This window comes from Protopterus annectens, chromosome 6.part0, assembly GCF_019279795.1.
Source record: "Protopterus annectens isolate FY-2018-M chromosome 6.part0, PAN1.0, whole genome shotgun sequence".
Lineage (NCBI taxonomy): Eukaryota > Metazoa > Chordata > Ceratodontiformes > Protopteridae > Protopterus > Protopterus annectens.
In genome coordinates, this window is record NC_056737.1 from 666,703,606 (window position 1) to 666,726,026 (window position 22,421).

At 39.2% G+C, this 22,421-nt stretch overlaps 1 protein-coding gene across 6 annotated transcripts in view; it reads left to right on the forward strand.

The window, feature by feature from the left end:
* INF2 (inverted formin 2) overlaps window positions 1-22,421 on the forward strand; it is a 735,156-nt gene that overhangs the window by 467,290 nt on the left and 245,445 nt on the right. For all 6 annotated transcript variants that reach the window (XM_044074343.1, XM_044074344.1, XM_044074342.1 and 3 more), the window contains 2 exons: window positions 6,817-6,887; window positions 21,897-22,004. In XM_044074343.1, coding sequence (XP_043930278.1) covers window positions 6,817-6,887; window positions 21,897-22,004 — 179 coding nt within the window. The remainder of the gene's footprint in view (window positions 1-6,816; window positions 6,888-21,896; window positions 22,005-22,421) is intronic.

The following is a 22,421-nucleotide window of genomic DNA, read 5'->3' on the forward strand; positions in this document are numbered from 1 at the left end:
ACCCCCACTCACTCACTCACACTTACAGGCCATGTACTGCTGATGGTGAAGCTGCATTAACACTTCAGCATATTTCACTCTTATCAGTGTAATATATCCCTGGAAAGACATTGAAAAGGCCATAACTATAAAATTAGATGCTGTGAGTTGAGACAAGTATTTAGAGTTCAGACAACTTGTCTTTTGTATTCATGAACATCCTACCTCACTGATTGTTTATGGTGATAAACCATCTGGGAGGGTTCTTCCTGCTCCGTTCACTCTGCTCCTCTGCCTTCCCCCATATCCCACCCTCCCCCAGCACCTCTACTCTTATCCTAAGCAAACCACTCCTCCTCATTCCTATGATCCAATTATATGCAACTCTACCTTGTCCACACCTACATTTCATGCACACCTTACTTTATTTTATTTAGCCAAACTTATCTGCTCTCCGTTACATCCCTCAGCTTGAATTCACATGCCCTCTACTATACTGTTTTGCATCTTACTCTACTTAACCATCACAATACAATCACCACCTCAAAAGTATTTTAAATTAACTCCAGGCTTACCACCTTCTCTTCTACTATACACGCAAACTAGCATTGCACCATAATTTTATTACTGACCAATCATATATCTCCCACCCATCCTTATCACAAACTGCAAGGTCAAAGCCCACTATGAAGTCAAAACATTTCCAACCTTACCTTCAGCTGCACATTATCACATTATAACAGTCTATTTACACCTGATACTACATTCAAAGACACAAATACCACATTTACTATTTTAAACCCACTATCACAGTTGACATGCTCCTCCTAACTTGCCTAACCTCTTTACTCTTAATTCTCAACCTCACTACAGCTATGTCTTCACATACTCCCACACACCAATACACAACAACCTCCTCTAACCTTCTCCCCAACAAACAACACAGCTTCTCATGTATCTCCTACCAGCTTTTCCCCCTATACCCTCCCAATCTATTCAAGCAACAAACTGGCCTCTTCACCTCCTATGAAACCACACTTGACACCAGTACCCTCATCTAGGAATAAAAAACACTTCCTTCCCATGGAGCACATTCCTCATTACGTATCTACTCAAATGTAGAGACATACATCCTAACCCTGGCCCACCCTCTAATCCTAATCACAAGAGTAACCCCAAAGATTTAAACATACGTACACTTAAGCTTAGAAGTATATGTAATAAAATAGCCCCACTGCATGCCTGGATTGATCAAAATAAACCTGACATACTAGCCCTAATGTAAAAGACTCAGAAGTAATACCTCCAAACTTTGCAATAACCAGAAGAGATAGACCTAAAAAAAGGGGGAAGGATAGCACTTCAGTATCCCTGTACACTCAACATCACACCTTACACCAGCAATATACCCATCTTTTCCAATGCTGAGGTACTAATCTCCTTTCTGAACCTCAATATATCAAAAATAACTTGCATAATAGTAATATATATCCCACCAGGTAACACTATACCACTGTTGGAAAATATTTTATCCTGGACATCCCAAACAATAAACCTTGAAACAATAATCTTAGGAGACGTAAATATAGATTGGCAAACCATAGCTTCCAATTCCCCCACAAATAGTATAAATCTGTATGTTTTTTCTCAACTTATCAATGCTCCAACAAGATACAGCAAAGAAGATCCACCTTAGACTGGATTCTAGTATCTCATCCTGCCAATTACCACTCTTCTGGTACACTGTATAACTCCCTGAGTGATCATCTCTCTTAGAATAAACTCCCAACAACTAGGAGTACACACTATAAAATCAGTTAGGAACTCAACTCATTTTTGTCAGCATAAATTCAACAATCTCTTACAGGAAATAGACTGGACACTCCTTAAACAACTACCCCTTAATGATGGTGTACTATACTTTAATAACACCTTCCTTCACATACTTAATACACTAGCTCTATTCATATGAAAAGAATCAAAAAGAACTCAGCACCATGGCTCTCTAAGGAATGTAAACACCTGATGAAGCAAAGGGGCCTAGCCTGGTCAGCCTGGAAGCAAAGCAAAAATGAACAAAATCATGTTAATTTCAAAACACTGCTTAGCAAGGTGACAAAACTAATCAACAGAGATAAAAAGTCATATTATTCCCAGCTTCAACTCCAGCATAAAATCAACCCCAGTAAATTTTGGCACTCCATATCTTCTCTACTTAACCCTGGAAGAAATGGAGAGTACACCCTATCACCTGATACCCTCCCTCACAAATAGCCAGAAACTTTAACAAGCACTTCATAAAATCAATTTCAGACCTACTAATTAACACCCCTAATGCTGGACACCCCAACCCTTCAACCTATTCAGACACTAACCCCAGGCCATCAACTACTTATAACCCTGTCATTACTAACCCCCACACTCAACATAAGCTCATACAAACCCCATTCCCATTTCAGCCCATACCCACTGACACCATTAAGAAATTGCTACAAAAACTAAAACCCTGCTCTACTTCAGCTGACAATCTCCCCCCATACTACCTCAGACTGGCTGCTAACTCAGTTGCCTACCCAATCAGTGTCCTTATAAATAGGTCTTTATTCAAATCAGAAGTACATATCATATGGAAACAATCTCACATCCCCCCATCCATAAAGGGGGCAACTTTTTTGATCCATCCAATTTCAGTCCTATATCCATCTTGTCACCCATATCCAAAATCCTCGAGGGAGGTATCCATCAGCAGGTAATGCAATATCTGTTGCAAAACAATCTTTTAACCAAAACCCAACATGGCTTCCGACCTAGCCACAGCACAGCTACAGCCCTATTATCTTTTACAGACACCGTGAACAAGGCCAGATGTGCAAGATGCTATACAGCATCAGTATTCCTTGATCTCTCCAAGGCCTTTGACACAGTGTCTCTCCCCTTACTTTTGAACACACTGTCTAACCTAGTAAAATGGTTTCAGAGCTACCTCAAGGATCATAAACAAGCAGTGAAATGGTCCAACAAACTCTCACCCTTTCTCCACAACCCTACTGGAGTCCCCCAAGGCTCCATCCTAGGACCCCTACTCTTCAACATTTTCACAAACAAGGTTCACATTGCCTCTCACCCTGGGATCCTCATTCAATACGCTGATGATTCCACCATGATCTGTGCTGCTCAGTCACTACCAGAACTACTCTCAAAAACCTCAACAGTCCTTTACAGCAGTAAAATCCTGGCTAAGAAATGTCCAACTCTTTCTTAATCCAAAGAAGATAAAACTAGCACTCTTTCATCCCAAAAACACCTCCCTTGTCACTGATCATTTCAACATCCTTGCATCTGACAACACAGCCATAGAAATAGTGCAGGAAACCAAACTTCTAGGTGTTATCATTGACGATAAACTTTCATTTGACTCCATATACAGCAAAATATAAAGAAAACTCATCAAAAACTGGGACTCTTGTATAGAAACAAACATTTCTTTACTGCAGCAACCAAAACTACCCTTCCAAAAAAATTTTACTTCCCTCTCTTCTTTATGGTGCCCCTGTCTTAACTAACTTACAAAATTCTACCCTAAGCAAGTTGGAACAGTGCTACAACAAAGTTGCAAAGTTTGCCACAAACTCTAAATATCACACACACCACTGTAAATCACTCCTAGAATTAAACTGGCTTGAACTTCCCAACCAACTTGCCTTTATTCAGCTATCCACCTTGCACAACCTTATTTTCAACCTACTGCCTGCCCTACACTAGCCAATCTTGTCACACCTTACACACCAAATTGATCCCTACAATCAGAAGACAAAACTCTCTTAGCTATCTCAAAACCCACAAGAAAATCTGGTCACTCTCTGTATTCATACTGTGTCTCTATACATTGGAATTCACTACCTCTAGCTACCAGGTGTATGCCTGGCCTAAGCCATTTCAAAGCTTTTTTAAAAAATCATCTCAAAAATACATGGCCCTGCTCCTGTATAAAGCCTGCCTAGTGCTCAGGTCTTTTTCTTCTGTCACATATCAATCCCTCACAAACTGCAAGTATCCTAAAGCTCTTCTAACTCTTTATCTGCTTCTATACCATATCCTTAAGCTACTGCTCAGGCTTTATTGCTTCTGTTCTTAACTCTCTCTCACTATATATCTGCATCACTAACTTTCTGGCTGCTATTTTCCTAACTGAAACTAACATTCTATTTTGCATGTACTACAACAGTGAATGTCACACATTGCACTACCTACGCACTTTTTTTTGACACCATCTACAACTACATCATGTATGATGAGAGTGACTCTTATCGTCTGTAATATTTTAATTTTATAGAATTTTCTAGATGTTTAGTAATATAGTACATCTTGCAGCAGTTTGTTCTTTCAACTTATTTCTTGTATAGTATTTCTAATGTAATCTTTATTGTATTAGATTATACTGTATTTGTATTGTACTGTATGTGAAGCTTCCCCTGGCCCTCTGCTGAAAATGAGTTCTGTAGACCCAGAAAGACCACCCCGCTAAACAAATGTCAAATAAATAAATAAATGTACTGGGGGAACTAAAAGATAATATTTAAAAATAGGAATATCAAATTTGCCTACCTAGAAGGTGATTCATCTGAAGCAAATTGCTGAGTCTTGTAGCACATAATAGACACACACGTAGTAAGAAAGCCAAAAAAAGCATTTGCTTTATTTTTAGATATGGAACAATCCTTTGATAATGCAGATTGAAAGTTTCAAGGAGAAAGAGTCTGTGAATCTCCAGGATTACCACTTGGGGGGAGGGATCCAAAACTGAGTCCAGGAATTATTGTGGACAGGTTTTCATAGCGAGTTCAAGGGACTGATTCAGTGATTTTCTACAGAAGGCAGTCTGACATGTTCAGACCTAGACCAGCTATGGTTGTTCGTGCTTCCACTCCAGATGGAGAGAATTTAGATTCTACCAGTTATGAAACGTTACTTTGTTGATGCACCTGGTGAGGATTATGAATTATCCCCCAGACCTAGCTCTGTGCAGGAGTCTGTCAAGAACAATATTGAGTCTTTTGTAGCGGTAAACCTAGAACCAGTTCTAGAGTTAAGAAGGATAAAGTTGGGAAAAATATGTCAATATCTGACTTGCTGATTACTAATGGCAATGATTCTGAACCTTCACATGCAGGGGCATGTCGATGTTCTGGCCATAGTGAAACTATTTCATCTATGCACTTTGTATGTAGATATTGAAACAGTCCATATAACTCTCTATAAGCTGTTTGTATACACATGTATAAAGTAATTGTACATTTGCGTAACCGGTTATTCATTGCTTCAAAAATGGCTTCAAATCTGCTCCTTGGTCTTCATGTGAATTTCTGTGTATATCTATATAAAAAGAGAGAGGAAAATAAAGAAATAGAAATATGTGTATATATATATATATATATATATATATATATATATATATATATATATATATATATATATATATATATATATATATATATATATATGTGTGTCAATGTATATCATTTTTGTTGCTGATTTGTAATGTACCAGGATGTGGTTATCGCACCCAGACTACAAGAATCATAGCTGACTAAAGCCTATGCATTCTGAATTAAAACAAGCACAGATTGTTAATGACACAGTACAGCAAAATAAGGAAAACTAAGTTAGTGTTAGTTCATATGCTAACTGTTCCAGGGGTCCTTTCTAAGCCTAGCCATGCTTCCCAGAGGTGAGAATTAAACTTGTACCGTTTGTCTACAAGAGAAACACTTTAACCATTATGCCATCCCCCAACTCCATTTGATGCGATTTTACAGGTGGATGCCCCTGTTTATGGACAGCTTGCCCCACAACCTGGCTACTTAACTTTTCTGACTTCAAGGTTAAACAGCCTCCGAGAAAGAAAATAAATATTTGATTTCATACAACAAACCAGTTATTTCCTTTCCCCATTTTCATGCGAGTTTTGAAGTTGGGCTAACCTAGCAGGCAGTGTAAGTTTTTGGAGTTGAGTAAGTAAGTAGCACAGATGTAGGGAGTGGCAAGTTCCCCTCACATAGGGAGTTACAGAGGAAGCTTTTCTCCTTGCAGAAAGTTAGCTGCATTGTGCAAATGGTCTTTTCCTTCATATTGGGAAGTGTGACATTTTCTAAGCATTCTGCAATTTTGTTTTGCCACTCTTTTTGTGAGCTGTGTGGAAATTTCACATTTAACATTCTGTTTGTGGGTAATATGCAAACACACTATTTGTTGTTGTTGTTTGTCTTTCGGCTTTTCCTGGTTAGGGGTCACCACAGTGGAACTCCAGTCCGCTAATGATTGGCAGCTGGTTTTTATGGTGTCGAGTTGCCAGCCCGACACCCAACCTTCAACGAAGGCATGCCCATTCAAAGCATGTCTTTCGAATGCCCACTTGACTGCGGGGGGATATGCAGACTCCCCACAGAAGGCACTCCCAACCCAAGCCGAGAATCGAACGGGAGAACCTCTTGCTGTGAGGCAACAATGCACTATTTGTAATTGTGTATATTCCTTTATGTGTATACATGGACATACAACAGTGTAACCGTATTTGGAGATTCTAGTCCTACTTTTTCAAATGCTGTCATTAACTACATGTAATTACAGATATTTGAGTGATGGTATTGATTATATGAGAGGTAACACAATGTTATTCATTAACACAACAGAATCTACTTTTGTTCAGAATTTCTTAGAACAAGCAATAGTGTATAGTTTCACCAGACATTTATTTCTGTAACTCAGAATTTTATACCATCTGAAATATAACCGCTAGAAATGTTTAATATTTACAATATATTTTCTGTTTTGTTTTAGGTGTTTTAGCAAGCAAGAGGATGCCGAGATTTTGTCATCTGATTTTAAATGTTGGGAACTTTCTGAATTACGTATGTACACATATTTAGATTGCTGCTATAAAGTTCAATCATAGGTTTCATGTTTGTAAGACACATATGGGGAAAATAGCAAGCCATCAGTTTACCCAAATTTATGAAGTCAGAAGTTTGTTTGCAGCCGTTTAGTTAATGCACAGAGAATAACACTGATAATTAGAACTTTGCATTGGTAAAGTAATAAAACTTTTCTACATAACATGAAAGCTTGGTGAAGCAAGGGAGAAATACTGGAGAAATATCCGGATTATTCTGCAGATGTGACATAAGGTAATTCTCTCATGGAATTTTTGCAAAACTACATTAGATATTCATTGCATAGTTTAGTCAAATTTTGCTTGTAGTCATTATATGAGTCAGGTACAAGTGAAATGGCATATTGCCAACTTAAGTAATGTTTGTGTCGCATAAGCTCCCTGCAGGGGACTCTGAAACTTTTAAATTTAGGACAGTTGCAAATTTTTACAGGGTATCTTTCCTGTAGTGATCCTCAGGTGTCAGTCCTTGAAATGTGGCTAAAGGGTCCCTAATCTTTTATCCATACTCAGAAAAATATGTCCATAGCATTACTTATGATTTATCATGGCTTGTTACAGAGCTTTGGAAATGTCATTCAGTAGCTAAGTTTTCAAAAGAAATTTTGCAGGGAGGTAAATGAAATTGTTGTTGGTACAGCTGTCACAGTAGCCAGTACCTCCACTGAGATCTTCAACATGTCTGTCAGCCAAAATATGTTGTGTCATGTTATTCACTGAGATCTTCAACATGTCTGTCCTTAGCCAAATCCTGTGTGTCATGTTATTAGTTTAACAAAGCCCATTGCTGATCTTTTTGTGTCCCCTTCCATTTTGTTTTCTTTAAATTTTGCTAGGAGGCCTAGTACAGCTTTGTCTCCATATTTCCATGATAACATAAATGTTTTTTTTTTCTTTTTTGACCTGTATAGATCGTTTAGCAATTAGATTTATCATCTTACACCAAGCACATTTGCATGACTCAAAGTCCTGCCATGCATATTTTCACATGTCCCTGAGCGTAATTTTTTAGTTTGTCCTATTTTTGGATGTTATTTGTTTTCAGAACTACACAGACTGAGCAGATGTATGGTATTGCAGTAGCTTCTTGTACAAAGTAAAGGAATGGGGACTTTGGGAATTAAAATAGTATGTAACATATTTGGTGTTAGCTGAAATTAAGTGATTCAAGAATTCATGCTCTGTGTTTTAAATTCCATACTTCTTTTGATAATTTTTAAGTAATGTCCAACTTATAAGAAGGCACATATATAAGAAGAGGTCCGTCCTCTGAAGCATAAGATGAATGCTGTCTATCATTAAGACTGTTTGGCGGGTAAAACTTTCCCAGGCTGCAAAGCTGCTTCCCCTATTTCCATAACACACAATGTGATACTAAGGCTGTTCACATATTCATTGTAATGCTCGTCATCAGATAAGGAGAAATAGATTTGAGGTGCCATTTGATCTTTTCAAACAAAATTTTTGAGTAAAAACTTTTCTTCAAGTTTTCTGTACTACTACTTGCTAGCACCCTCTTCACGTGTTTTGGGGCTTTCTTCATTTTTATTTTGATAAGGAATTTATCTTTATTTTTAAACTTAGACCTTCCTCATACTTTTAAAGTGTGACATTTGTTCCACAGTTGTGCCAAAGGAAGAAGAGTCCTCCTCTAAACAGGCACACAAAATTTGTGCAGTTGTCTAGGGATTTGCAGAATATGTATAGGTGTCAAATTTGTAAATAATTTTCAAAATACACACTAAAAAGATGAAAAAAAGCATCTCTTTTTTTTTTTTTTTGCTCGAGCTATTTTTTTCATAGCCAAAGACACTCACAAAGCTTTTGCTTCTTCCTTTTCCCTAATCAGATATAAATTAAATCAGTTTTAGGTTCACCATTAGGCCTTTAAAAAGCATCTCTCTTCTTTCTAAGTGTGTTAGGCAGATTTTTTTCTGTGTCTAGTTCAGTAGCCATGAATGAACCAGTGCAAAAGATTATTTATAAAGCATCTGCAACTTTATATGAGACTGCAAGTTGATGACTTGGCAATGTGGATTTAAGGAAAGATAGATCGTGTAGATAGTGTTTCTGTAGACCCAAGGAGGTTGAGACAGTCTACACCCTGAGTTTGCAATCTACTCTACCATTCCTGACATCATTTATGACAGATTTGCAGATGCCCTTTTGAGGGTTTAGTTGAAGTATTTTGCTGCCGTTTCCCTTGCTCCTTCTGTAGGAGCTAAGAAAACTGTGATGATGTACTCAGTGTATCCTGGGATGCCTTACATTTCAACTCTAGAGTGACATATTCTAATAGCAGCCCCAAGGATGCTGAACACAACCCCATTGGCATCATATCCAGTGTCAGGGCATGTCTACATACTGCACACTACAGTGCCGGTTTCTGCAGTGTATCTGGCATTAACTATTACCCTGATGTTGACAATTTCAAGTGGGTTGGATATTCTTAGGTCCATGGGTGTTTACTAGGCTAACAACCACAAGGGCCTTTTTAAGCCTAGCCATACATCCCCAATCTCTGACAAGTTCTGATGCCTTTGATAAGTGTAAGCATGGGCCTGGGAGATGAACCATTCACAGGTTACCTGTGTACATCAGAGACATAGGTGCCAAACCAGGGATGAATTTTCCCATCCAATTGTCTAAGTTGCACTTGAATTGGATTAGGGAGGAGCTCTGCTTCACATGGATGGGGGAGCCTGTGCCATAGACGGGGTAGTCTCTGGAATACATACCCATTTCTCCAGCAGGTCCTATTTATATCACACACAAGGTTTAAGTCTTTAGAATGGGTAATTATGGTACTGTTTGTTTTGGGGATATGCAGGAGGTCCATCAGAATGGGGCCTGACAATGTCTTGTATGCCAGGCATAGAACTCCCCTCAAAAGCCTGTAGGAGACAGAATACAGGGATAGGGCCTTGAGGTGGTCTGCATAGGACATATTACTTAAACCCTGTATTCTTTTAGTGAGGAATCTATGTGAATGTTCCAATTGTTGGATATGCCTGGTTAGGTGCATACCAAGGGGGAATTGTACTCAATGATAGGTCTGATGAATGCTGAATACAGTGGAACAGTAACTTTCTTGGACTTAGATGCCATACCTTTGTTTATAAGTTGCACAACATAGAATGATTTCCTCACCACTGTAGACGCATGATGTGCATCCCTAAGTCCCTGTCTATTGGGTCAACTCTAAGGGGTGTGTCAGTATGATAGTTACCAGGGATGGATGACTTCCCAAAGGATACTATTATGCATTTCTTGGCATTTAGTCTTAGTCCATGACTCTGACACCAGTTGTTTGTCTGTGTCCGCCTCTCCTGGAGAACGTTTGTGTCAGTGTGAGATTCAGTGACAGCTCATCTGCAAATTTAGTCAGCCAGAGACCATTGATATTGGCCTTGACTTCTGAGAAGTAAATGCAAAAAAGGAGCAGTCCAAGGACTGATTTTTGAGGGACTCCACTTGTGACTAGCCTCTTTGTAGAGGTGGACTCCCCATTTCTAACTTCCTGGGGTCCTATGAGCCAGTTGGCTATCCACTGGGTGACATACGGTTTGTACCTAACCTCTTGAGTTTGTCAATAATGCCCGAGTGGGGTATTGTGTCAAATGCCTTGGCCAGGTTAAGGTAGGCAGTGTGAATGATTTTGCCCTCATCCATTGCTTTGGTGACCTTTTCAAAGAAGTCCACCAGGTTAAGTAGGCAGTGGCTGCCCTTGACGAAACCAAACTGGGTTTATTCCAGTGTCTGGAGGTTTACTATATATCTCTTGATCATCTTCGTGATAATTCTTTCCATGGCTTTACATATAAGACTAGTGCGACTTATGGCTCTATAGTTTCCAGGGTCTGTAGATGGTCCATCTTTGTGCAGAGGGATGACTGTTACCTTTTAAGCCTAGTTCCATTCGTGAGGCACGAAGCCTGTTTGGAGGCTACAGTTAAATTGTAATTCCAGAGGCCCTGATAGGTCATGTTTCATGCTATTTAGAACACATCCTTGGATATTGTCTGGGCCCATTGATGTAGTGTTGTTGGTCATAGCGAGAGCATTAAGGACCTGTTCCCTAGTGATAGTTGGGGGAGTTCTATTTGATGATATTTCCTGAGGGAAGGTTGAGGAGGAGAGAGGAGTAAAGTTACAGCTGAATTTAGCAGCCAGGAGGTTTACTATATCTTCTGGCTCAATATAGGTGGCTCTGTTTACCTTGACCTCTGCACACAATTGTATATTGCCTTTGAGGTTATAGACATAGCTAAAGAATGCTTTGTGGTTGTCCTTGGCCTGGGAGGGCAAACTTACCTGAAATTTGGCTTTGGTAGACCTTATTTTTCCTCTGAGTTGTTTGTTTAGTTTAATGAGAGTGCTTTTATCGTGCTGGGTGCTGCACCTCCTAATTTTTGCCATGATTGTCTTCCTCCTGTTATACATCTGATTGATTTTGTGATTCCACTAGGGTGGCTTGTTTTTTGAGTTAGTTCTGTACTTCTTACTGGTGGGTACAGCTGCCTCTATGCAGTTATTAACATGCTTGTACAGGGTTTCTGTGAGCAGTTCTGCATAGGCAGAAGTGTTCTCAGGGTTTATAGGGCATTCAAATTTTGCCAGGTTCTCACTTAATAGCAGGAGGTCAGCCTTAGAATAGTTCCTGAATATTCCCAGTTTAGCTGGGGGCCAGGTTTTATTTTTACTTCAAAGGAGACCATTTTGTGGTCTGACCTTACCAGGGAAGGCATTACAGTAGGGGGTGTGCAGCACTCTCCCATATTAGTGAGGACCAGATCCAGTATGGTTGCACCCCTGATTAGTGTATTGACTATCTGGTCCAGGGAGTTTGTATTTACAAAATTTAGGAATCTCTGTACATGTATGTTTGATGTTGTATAGGATTCCCAGTTAATAGTGGGGTAATTAAAGTCACCCATGAATATGTTATTGGGTTGGGTGATTAGTGTTTCTAAAAAGTTTAAAAACGTGGTATGGGTTTCCTCGGTCATAGAGGGGGACCTATAGCTTGCAAGGAAGTGGTATTGGATTTTACCTATGGTGATTTGAACATGGAGCAGGTCAAGTGCATTGTCCTGTTTCACCAGCCTTGAAGTATATTTATTTTTGATGCAAATAGAGACACCTCCACCTTTAGTCCCTGCCTGTGAAGTAGTTGGTCTAAATGCGTGGAAGTCATTATAACCCTGCATGGTTGGTGCGCTGTCTGTGGCTTTAAACCATGTCTCAGAGACTGCACAGACATCAGCATTCTCTAAGGTAAAGAGAGCTTCCAGGGAGGGGATTTTTTTGTTTAGGCTCCTAGCATTGAGCAGTAATACCTTTAGATTTTCTTGGTTTTGATTTGCTATGTTGGAAGTACTTTGTTTGGCATTGCTTAAAAAAGGCACTTTGGGGGAAGACAATGTTTTAGCTAATATTCGAAAGCTTAGAGGGGGGAGGTACAGACCATCCCTGGTAAAGCAGCATGGTATGTTGACCATCTCCTTCCATGCTGATAAATATTGCACCCCCTAAGAATGACACTGGAAACTAAGCCAGTTATTAAAGTCAATCATCTTTGGTTCGTATTATGGCATCATCTTTGGAGAAGGTAAAATGCTGCTCAATGCTAGGCTCATACCAGCCTGAGACACATATTCCGAGAGCTCTATGATGTCTCTCTTCATATAGTATAGGGAGCTATGTCTCAGGTTATTTACTCCCACATGAACTATGACTGAGTCATATTGGTAATTGTGATCCAATGACCTGAATGCGTGTAATGTGGCGGATCCTAGCCCCGATAAGCAACTGACCATAACTTTCTCCTTCCTTAGTCTGGTGAGAGGGATATCAGTGTATCTCACAGTGGAGTTTCCAATGACTAGAATGTTGGATTGTGTGGTGACTTGCCTTATGAGCTTAGAGGTAGAGGCTCCATGAGATGTAGCTGTATGTGTTGATATGGGTGTTGTTTTGAAAGAGTGCATTTGGGGCTGCTGATGGTATTTCTTATGTGTACATTGTCTAGGAGGTCTTTGTTGCTTAGGAAGGTTACATGTAAGTGCCTCAGTATATGTGGTTCTATATGTCTGCTTTTAATTGTGCGTGATGGGTGCAGCATTTGTGCTACTGACAATGTTATTGACATTAGGAGCACTTTTATGTGAGAGTTTTGCCCCCATTGATGTTGTGTAAATACATCTCTCACATACTGTATCAGTTTGTTTGAGAATTAACTGGTTGTCAGTAAACATGAGGCAGTTTCTACATTGCCTCATGTTGGTACAGATGCTGATATTACCTCTTTGTACATTATGTGTCATATCCAGTTTATGCAGCCCCAGGGTTTGGCATCAAGTGTCTGTGAATCACTGCAGCTGTCACTATTGATGTCAAATCAGCAAGCAGCCTTGCAGAAGGTCCACTACACTCTGTGTGGCACAGAATCAGTACTACACTGACTCTGTTGGAGCAATCTGCTTCTAAGCCATCAGTCCAACAGCTGGTCAAATAGGCCACTGTCCCTCTGAAGCCTCCCACAATGCCACCTACTTCACAAAGTGCCTCTACCTCATCTACACACTCTCCCCTCTTTCAATGAAATACCTGCATGGCCTTTATAAGAGGAAGGCCCATGACTTTCTTCTGGAGTCTCCAACAACAGATGTCGATGATGGAGTATGCTAAGTCTACCTAGGTGACTACAAGGTTTGACAGTACCGAGAATTAATTCACCATTTGAGGAAGCCGACTGATCCATTGTTCTCCCTGCAGAAGATGCTTCTAAAGGTCTGTCACCCCACCCAAAATCCTATTAGATAAGGATACCTCTGGGGCAGCTTGGAAAAACCCTTTTGCATTGGCCCCATTAACAAGGAAACTCAACAGCTTTCTTATCCATTTAAGCCTAGCACCTTTGTCTCTAAAATGGCCCTTGAAAATGCTGTGATTTCCTAGAGCCCAACTGTCTATCCCCCCAGGTAAGGGGGCATTGGACAGGATAGGAAATTAGGGTTATGTATCCACCACTTTTGCAATGTAGGCATACATGATGTGATACTTAATGGTGGATTTTGAGTTTGATATAGTATAGAACCAATGAAATGCACCACATAGCTGAGCGTTCGCCTGGCCCATAAAAGACAAACTCCCATCCCAGTCCAAACTGGCTTCCAGTATGACCAGCCTTATGATATACATTCTTTATAACACTGCATAATGTACAGCCAGAGCTGGCAGTGGCTCAGTTTAATTCACATTGCTGAGGATGTGAAGGTAGCCTGCATGGGCTTACCCTTCCGTGTTCCCTGTATTTTTTTTTAATACACCTTTAATGGATTATCATTTGTGACAGAGGCAAGCTTATATTTATATAAACATCAAACCATATTAACAAATTCACATTTACAAACATTGTGCATTACATACATTATTCTATACAAGATAATCAATCCAACATTACATAAATTGTTCAGTTCCTGCCTTCTCTTAAATCTTATTCCTCCTCCAAAACATTTTCTGCATGTATTGTTCCCACAATTTACATTTTTGCTGTGTAATTTACTCCTAAACTTTTCTAAAGATCTCACTTCCTCCTCTTTTATCTCTGTTAAAATATACAGTACTTCAAGCATGGTTGTTTTAGGCTTTGACTTCTTCTTTCTAGTAACTGCTTTTTCAGCAACCACCAGAATAAAACTTGGCAAGGCCTTACTATGTCTAGGCAATTCAGGTTCTGTATCCCAGTTCAAAAACATAATTTCCTTAGTTAACACTCATTTGCTTGCCCAATATTCCTGCAGGGTACTCTATGGAAATTTTAAAGTCTGCCAGATCACTACTCTCTGAAACATGCTCCCATGTACCTCTTTCTTCCCCATTACACCTCCAACATTTACCTTTTACCTGAAAAAAAAATCTTTGGAGCCTGCTTAGAGTATAAAAGTGCCTATACATACAATTCTAGGCAAAAATCCCAAATCTTCTAGACTTTATTTCATATTTCTGAACCGCACATCTGTCCTCCCATTGTTTCTTTGGGAATTGCTCATCTAATGTCTCTTCCCAATCTTATCTGACTTCCTCAGATTAATTCTTACAGTTATCAGGCAATGTTTTATATGCCCTACTAATTATCATTTTTTTTTTAACAGCAGGTTCTGTTCTATTCTAGAGTCGACTAAAATCTCAACCAATACAGGTTTTTCACTTTAGGATACCAGTGTAGGATTTTCACTTGGGATTCCCATATCTCTTTCTATTTGCCTATGCTCTGGTATCGATAGCAATCTCTATTCTGCAGTCCAAATGTCTTCTTGGCTTGTTCCTATTCTGTTCTCTATTTGTTCTCAATATTTTGGTTCCTTTCCTAGCTTCCTCAGGTAATTTCTAACTCCTCTTAACTATTCTCTGTACCCCTAATTGTAGCCATCCTTATGGGAAGAACCTCCTTTCTCCATTCCCAACCAATTCATGTGTAGGTACATAGTTTACAGCCTTTGTTTTATATGCATTAATTTTATATCTCGAAAAAACGGAACTGTCTCAGAATGTTCCACAGCACAGGGACATTCTTATCTGGTATTATCAGCTACAAAATAATATCTACAAATAGACATCTTTTCTTGAATAAGATACCAATTATATCATTGAATTTGAGTCTCTCTTTTTTTTTTTTTTTATATATACTGTATTTAGAACCACTGGCAAACTCTGTTAACCGGCACCCATAGGGAATGGTAGCTGCCAGATAACTGTAGTTTCTGGTTGTATGAGAGTTACTATTAAAAATAGGCCTAAGTAATAATGTACTGTATACTATTTGTTTGGTTTGACTTGTTTTTAGGTTGGGGAGAGATGGAATTTATTTCTGTCATGTCTTACTTTTTAAAACTCTAAATCTCTAAAAACACAAGGTATGTTTCTGCAAGGGGGGGATAGAAAGTGCAAAGCATGAACATTTGTACTGTATTTCTTCAAATTTTTTTTTCTTGGTTGCTTGAGTTACGGTTAACTGAGAGTTTACTTATAACTGAAATAACAAGTGGGAAAGATGACACCCCTGCCTAGTTCCTCTTTTCAGACACATCTTATAAGATAGGAACAGTTTCACTTTAATTTTTGCCTCTGATCCTTCATATATCCTCCAATTAACCTTATTATTGCATCAGGAAATGCAAATGCTTCCAATGCCTACTCATAAAATCTCAACTTACTCTGTCGAATGCTTTTTCCTGCATCAAGACGCATCAACAACAATAACAGTATTTTTTTACATAGGTTCGTAGGTCTATACTAGGCTGACGTTCACAAGGGTCTTTAAAAGCCCAGCCTTCCGACCCAACCCAATAGTGTCCCCATGTAACATGCATCCCTTAACTGGGGGGATATGTTTGTTAGGAGGCTGCTAAAGAGTTATGTTGGGGGGACATGGAGGCCAGCCTAGGGATGAATTTGTGATGTCCCTTCCAAAGTTTGAGATTACATTTGAATAGGGTTAGGGATGGGGCTCAGTTTCACAAGTATGGGGAGCCTATTCCAGAGGATGGGGATCCTATGAGTCACCTAACCTGCCTTGTCAGCATGTTCTATTTATGATGCAAGCACAGTTCATATTCCTGGATCCAATGTTTCTGGTGCTGCTCATTTTGTGGATGTGCAAAAAGCTCTGTTAGGGCTGGTTCTAAGGATGCTTTATAGGCCAAACACAGATCGCCTCTCAACAACCTTCTTCATTCTGATTCCCTCTGGATCAATTAGGTTGTCAAATGTTAGCCTCCTCTCCACAAAACCACCTTGATCTATGTCACCACAAAGCCACATTGATCTGTATCTATCAGTTTTAGCAATACCTTTGCCATTCATTTAGCCATTATAGACAAAAACACATGGTTTAAAACTGAAATGAGCCCATATGAAGCTGGATCTGATGGGTCTTTCTGTCTTTAGGTATTACAACCAGCACAGTTTTTTTTTTCCAGGATGTTGGGGATTCCCCTCCTTTTAAAGTACTATTAAACAGAACCTTCCAGATCTTTATCACTTTCTTCCCTCCTAGCTTCCAAATGTCACTAGAATATCATGCATTCCTGGAGCCTTTCTTGCAGATTGCTTTTACACCACCATTTTCATCTAATCTCTATTTATCTTAACTTTTAATTGTTGAGTCTCATCTCCCTCCAGCTTTGGCATATTTAAGTCTTCCATAAATAATTATATTTGTGCATTTTCTTCTCCCTTCTGCTTTATACAGATTTTCATAAAATTTACAAAATGTTTCTGATACCACTACAGGATTTCAGGTTAATTTTCTTGTTATAGGCCCCCTAAGTTTGCCAACAACCCTTTCTACTTTCTGTTGCATAAGTCGTTGTGACGAAAGTCTTTGTGTACTGGAGTTATTATCAAAAGACAGTTGCTTGACAGCAGTGTTTCTAAACTCATGCATGTTATCCAGATACTCCCTTATTTTCTCTGTACTCTGCAATTATGCCTCTTCTTGTGCAGTGAAACTCCCTTATTCTGTAATACATTAATCTTTATAAGCCCCTCTAAATAATTATTTTTACTTCTTAACCATATCTCTGTATTTTTAAACTCCACTTTAATTGTATCCCACTTACTGCCAATTCCTTAAATTTCTGTCTTTTTAACAGGTAGATGGGGGAAGTTAATGTGTCTCATCTTTATTTCATTACGCTGCATTTTTATCTTGGTAATTATTGGTGTATGATCCGAAATAGTTATACATGCATGTCATAGTTCTAAATTAAATGCAAATGTTCCTGTGAAGTATAATTTTTATCAAGTCTAGCACAGTTATTGTACCTTGGGGAATAAAATGTAAATTTATGTCTGAGTTCCTACTGCTGAATTCACATCTTCCATATCAAATATTTTCATAAATTTCTTCAGAAATTTCTTCAGAAATCTACATTCTTTGTTATATTTTCCCTTCTAGGCTCTGCAGACACATCCTCATTCTTGCAAGTAAAATTCCAGTCCCCATCCATAAGTAATAATCCCTGCTGAATGCTGATTGCTTCTCCCAAATTTTTTTCAGCTCCATAATAGCAGTTTTAGCTAGAACATAGATAACTTGCCATTGCAATCGTCATCTCTTGGACTTGGGTAGCAAATCTAACATTATTATCTTGTTTTCCCCTCTTGTATCACTATTGGAGCTCCTCTAGAAATTAATATAATTACACCTCTTTTCCTATGTCATGTTCCCTATATTTTCAGTCCTGATATCAAGGTACACCTAGGAAATATGGAAAATTATGGCAAGACCCTCTCAGCTAAGGATGCAAAATTTCAGCTAACTGAAAACATGTTTTTGGGTGCACAGAGGAGCTAGAGACAAACATGGTTCAGTTGTAATGCACAGCATTTGAACAAATAAGCTGGTGCAAAGCCTAGTAACCAGGGCAACTTCCTGCATGGTTGCAGGCCAAGAGGCAAGGGTCCTTGACAGACAGCAGAAAGCTGAAGTACTAAGTACTGAGGCCTTGCTTGACTGTCTTACTGTGGAGCAGTTTGGGGTTTGTATGTCCTTCTAACTGTCTGCATGGGAATCCATCACATCAAACAGGTGGGGATGGACTCTAGACAATGCATCATTTTTTCAGAACTTGACCTCTCTCACTATTTTTTATTTCTTTGTCCAATGTCCCATCCATCATAAACTACACAAGGATGGAGGTCCACAGACACCTCAAATAATGAGATGTCCAAAGCCTGTCTCCTGTGGCATAGGGCAGTGACAACCAAGGAGAGACATGTTCATCTAGTAGCATGGATGCCGAAAAGTCCAGGAAAAGAGGATGGGCTTGCCATCCGGGGGGGGGGGGGAACGACAGTCTGTTTTGCCACATTAATGATGTCTACTGGCAGATAGGCTGTCACTCATGGAGGAATACTAGGCAGACCCACACTGTTGGGTTGCACATGCACTGCTGAGTCAGGAGTGATGTTGGTGGAGGCATGCACATCATTCGCTGCCTTGACAGTCATTGCAAGCCTGCTAACCAATTATAGGGAAGAGTTAGGAATGGGTTGGAGATGACCTCAGGACAAGAACAGTAGCCTCAATTCCTATTGCTCTCCTCTCATCTCCAGGGGAAGTAACAAGCTAGTCAGGCCCCCAATTTGGGGATGTCTGGTTCTTACCCCAGGATGAACTAATGAGCTGAAATGGTCAGATCTTATAATGGGAATTAAATAAAAAAAACATCCAAAAGGTCCCACCAGGCCAACAAGGATAAGGATTTTTTTAGGTTCATTTTAGTCTCAAAAAAGGCACAGAATCTCAAGCCAATTTTGGCTCTAGGCAGACCAAACACCTGTATTCCCAAGGAAACCTTTTGCATGATCACAGTGCAGATAGTCCTTACATGTCTGTTAGAAGGAGATTGGATGTTCTGCGTGGACTGCTAAGATTCCTACATACACTTCATGATTGCAAGGTACCTCTACTGCTAGGTAGCAGGTAGTCTTTAACAGTTCTGGAGGCTTCCACATAGACTTACTTCAGCTCCCAGGATGTTTACCATGTATATGTTTGTAGTAGCAGCCCACCAGAGGTTGTGTAAAGCCAAGATTTTCTCTTATCTAGATGACTGGCTTATGGCTACTCCTTCAGTTTAGTATTTAACTGCAGTAAGGAAGTTTCTGATCAAAAATGTTCCACTTTCTTGGAATAACATGTAACCCTGCCAAGACAAAGTTGATCCTGTGTGAGCCACTGGCATTTGTCAGCTATAGTTTGGAAGCGTTTCTTTGTAGGGTACATCATTCAGTGCAATTATTACTATTCCTTAAATCCAAAGTCTCCATTGTACTGGACTACAGCATGATCTCAGCACATCTGTTGCTGGACTCTGGGACTCATGGCAGCATCCATCTCAGTGATGACTCCAGCAGGATTCACATGATGGTGCACTCCATCTCAGTGAAGACTCCAACAGGATTTACATGATGGTGCACTCCATCACAGTGACGACTCCAGCAGGATTCACATGATGATGCATTCCATCACAGTGACGACTCCAGCAGGATTCACATGATGAAGCACTCCATCACAGTGACGACTCCAGCAGGAATCGCATGATGATGCACTCCACCACAGTGACATCTCCAGCAGGATTTACATGATGGTGCACTCCATCTCCGTGATGACTCCAGCAGGATTTACATGATGGTGCACTTCATCTCAGTGATGACTCCAGCAGGATTCACATGATGGTGCACTGAAAACTTAGAATACATTTGTCCCAGATGTCTGATCATGTGCTATACTAGTTTCAAATTTCCAGAGCAGGCAGAAAATATACTTTCAGTGGTAGAGGGCACGCACATAATTTGGTTGCTTAATTTGCCTAAAGTCTTTTGCTGTCACATATTTTATTTTTCTTTCATATTAGAACAAAAATATGTGGTTATCATGGACTGTTCCCTCTTGGCATTCCATTGATATTCCCTGTTGTTTTAACTGTGTCGCAAAGTACCAAAATGGAAGTAACTTTTCTTAACATCTGTAGATGTTTGCTTGGATTCATGAAGAGCTCCCTCTACATAAGAGGAAGCCTACACTCCATGGACTAACATCCCTAAATGCTATATCAGGCACCAGAGGCTGAGGGCTTCGCATATTTAATGACTGTGCCCAACTTGTTATGCCTGCTGTTATACCAGATGTTGTAGCAGGCTGCAGTCTGTCTACCTGTTTGGTAAGCAGGAAGTTCAAGAACTAAGGTGCGTGAAATGTTAATGTTACATACCTGTGTGATGCACTGAAACTGATGCATACACACATGCAACCCTAGTAATACACTTGCTTTGCATCACTCACAGCAAAAGAATAGCTTCAAGTCCATTGCTTATGTGATATGAGAATGCAGATCACTGCACTTGGGATAGCCTAATTTAAAAAAACATATGCTTCTGGCTGCTTTGTTTCATCAGGCATTGTTATAGGCTTTAGCTGTGTTTATACTCCATAGGATGGTATACGTACTACCACCTTTGAGAATGCATGGGGTGCTGTGTGCATAAGCCGGAGGCTGGTATTTGCATAGTTCATTATCGGATGATCCCCAAAGGGGAAGTCAGCATAAGATGGCTGTGGCATTGTGATAACTAGACACACCAAGCGTTTGAATTTTTGATTGCTGTGTTAAACATTATTGCCTGCATAGACTACTTTGTGTTATTTATATCCTTCAGATACAGTGTGTTTTCTTTGTCTTCTTACATCATGAGCAAATTAACCAGGTCATCGTCTAGCTATGCTGAAGTTTGATTTACATAAGGGCATGCTTTCTGGATTGGGTCTTGGGCAAGAGTTTTTAATACTGTAACTTTCACTATAAAATAACCTTGGATAGTGTGTGTTGATATAGTCATAACTCTGTAAAAGATGCAGGAGAATGTTAGGTAAAATACTTAAACCACATTCTTTAAATTGTTAACTCCCATTTGTTCAGCCATCTTTTTACATTTTAAAGGTACTGCATTACAACCCTAACCAATTTACCAGAGTCTATAAAATGCAGACTGTCACAAACTGTTCCCTTTTTAAAAACAATGCTCTAAAACTTAAGAATTGACCATGTGTGTTTTTTATCTGCAGATCTTATTTTTTGTGAGTTTTTTTCCTTTTGAAATTTAACAACAGATTTGTCATGGTAAGTTGCAGTAGGCATATATTTCTATTCAGCTATGTTGTTTAAAATAATATGGGTGTTATATGTTTATTAGAATCATTTAGATTATTAGAATCATTTAGCTTGTTTTTTTTTCTCTTCCCACAACTCCATTTTTTCACGAGTAGGTTAGCACATTGCAAGTTGTTCCTTTTGTTGTCCCCACTTATTTTTTCTTTTTAATTTTATTTCTGTATGTCTGTTTACTGCAAAATTTGTATTCACGTTTTAGTGAGTTATGTATATTTTAACTTTATTAGGGGAGCCATACTGGAAATGCAGAAGGTTTTAAAATGAGCACTCTTCTCAGACTGACAGAAACAAAGGCAAACCAATCACGGATTACTTTGTTGCACCATCTTGTTGAGGTAAATTGTTTTCTTCTGTAGAGTTCTCTCCTTGTTATACTGAATCTGGACTGTAACAAAAGCTCATGTTTGCTTCTACATTACATAGCTGCACCGAATAGTTAGCAAAATCTCCTTGTCTGATTTTGTGTGGAGCATCTGCTTTATATCTGTTTGAGTTTAGTACAATACTTGTATACAAGATTTAGGTATATGAGTTTAGAATAGTATCATTTCAGCTTAGTACTATCTGTATATACATCCTATCTTTATTCCTGGCCTCTAGCTAGATATTGGTACATCTGTTCATTACTATGTTTCATATCATATGTATATCTAATGTTTGCTGCAGTATGTATTATTTGCTATTGTATGTATATTCAATTGTTCCTCATGTACTCTACTGATTTATTGTTCTCTGGAGCTTTTCTCCCTGGG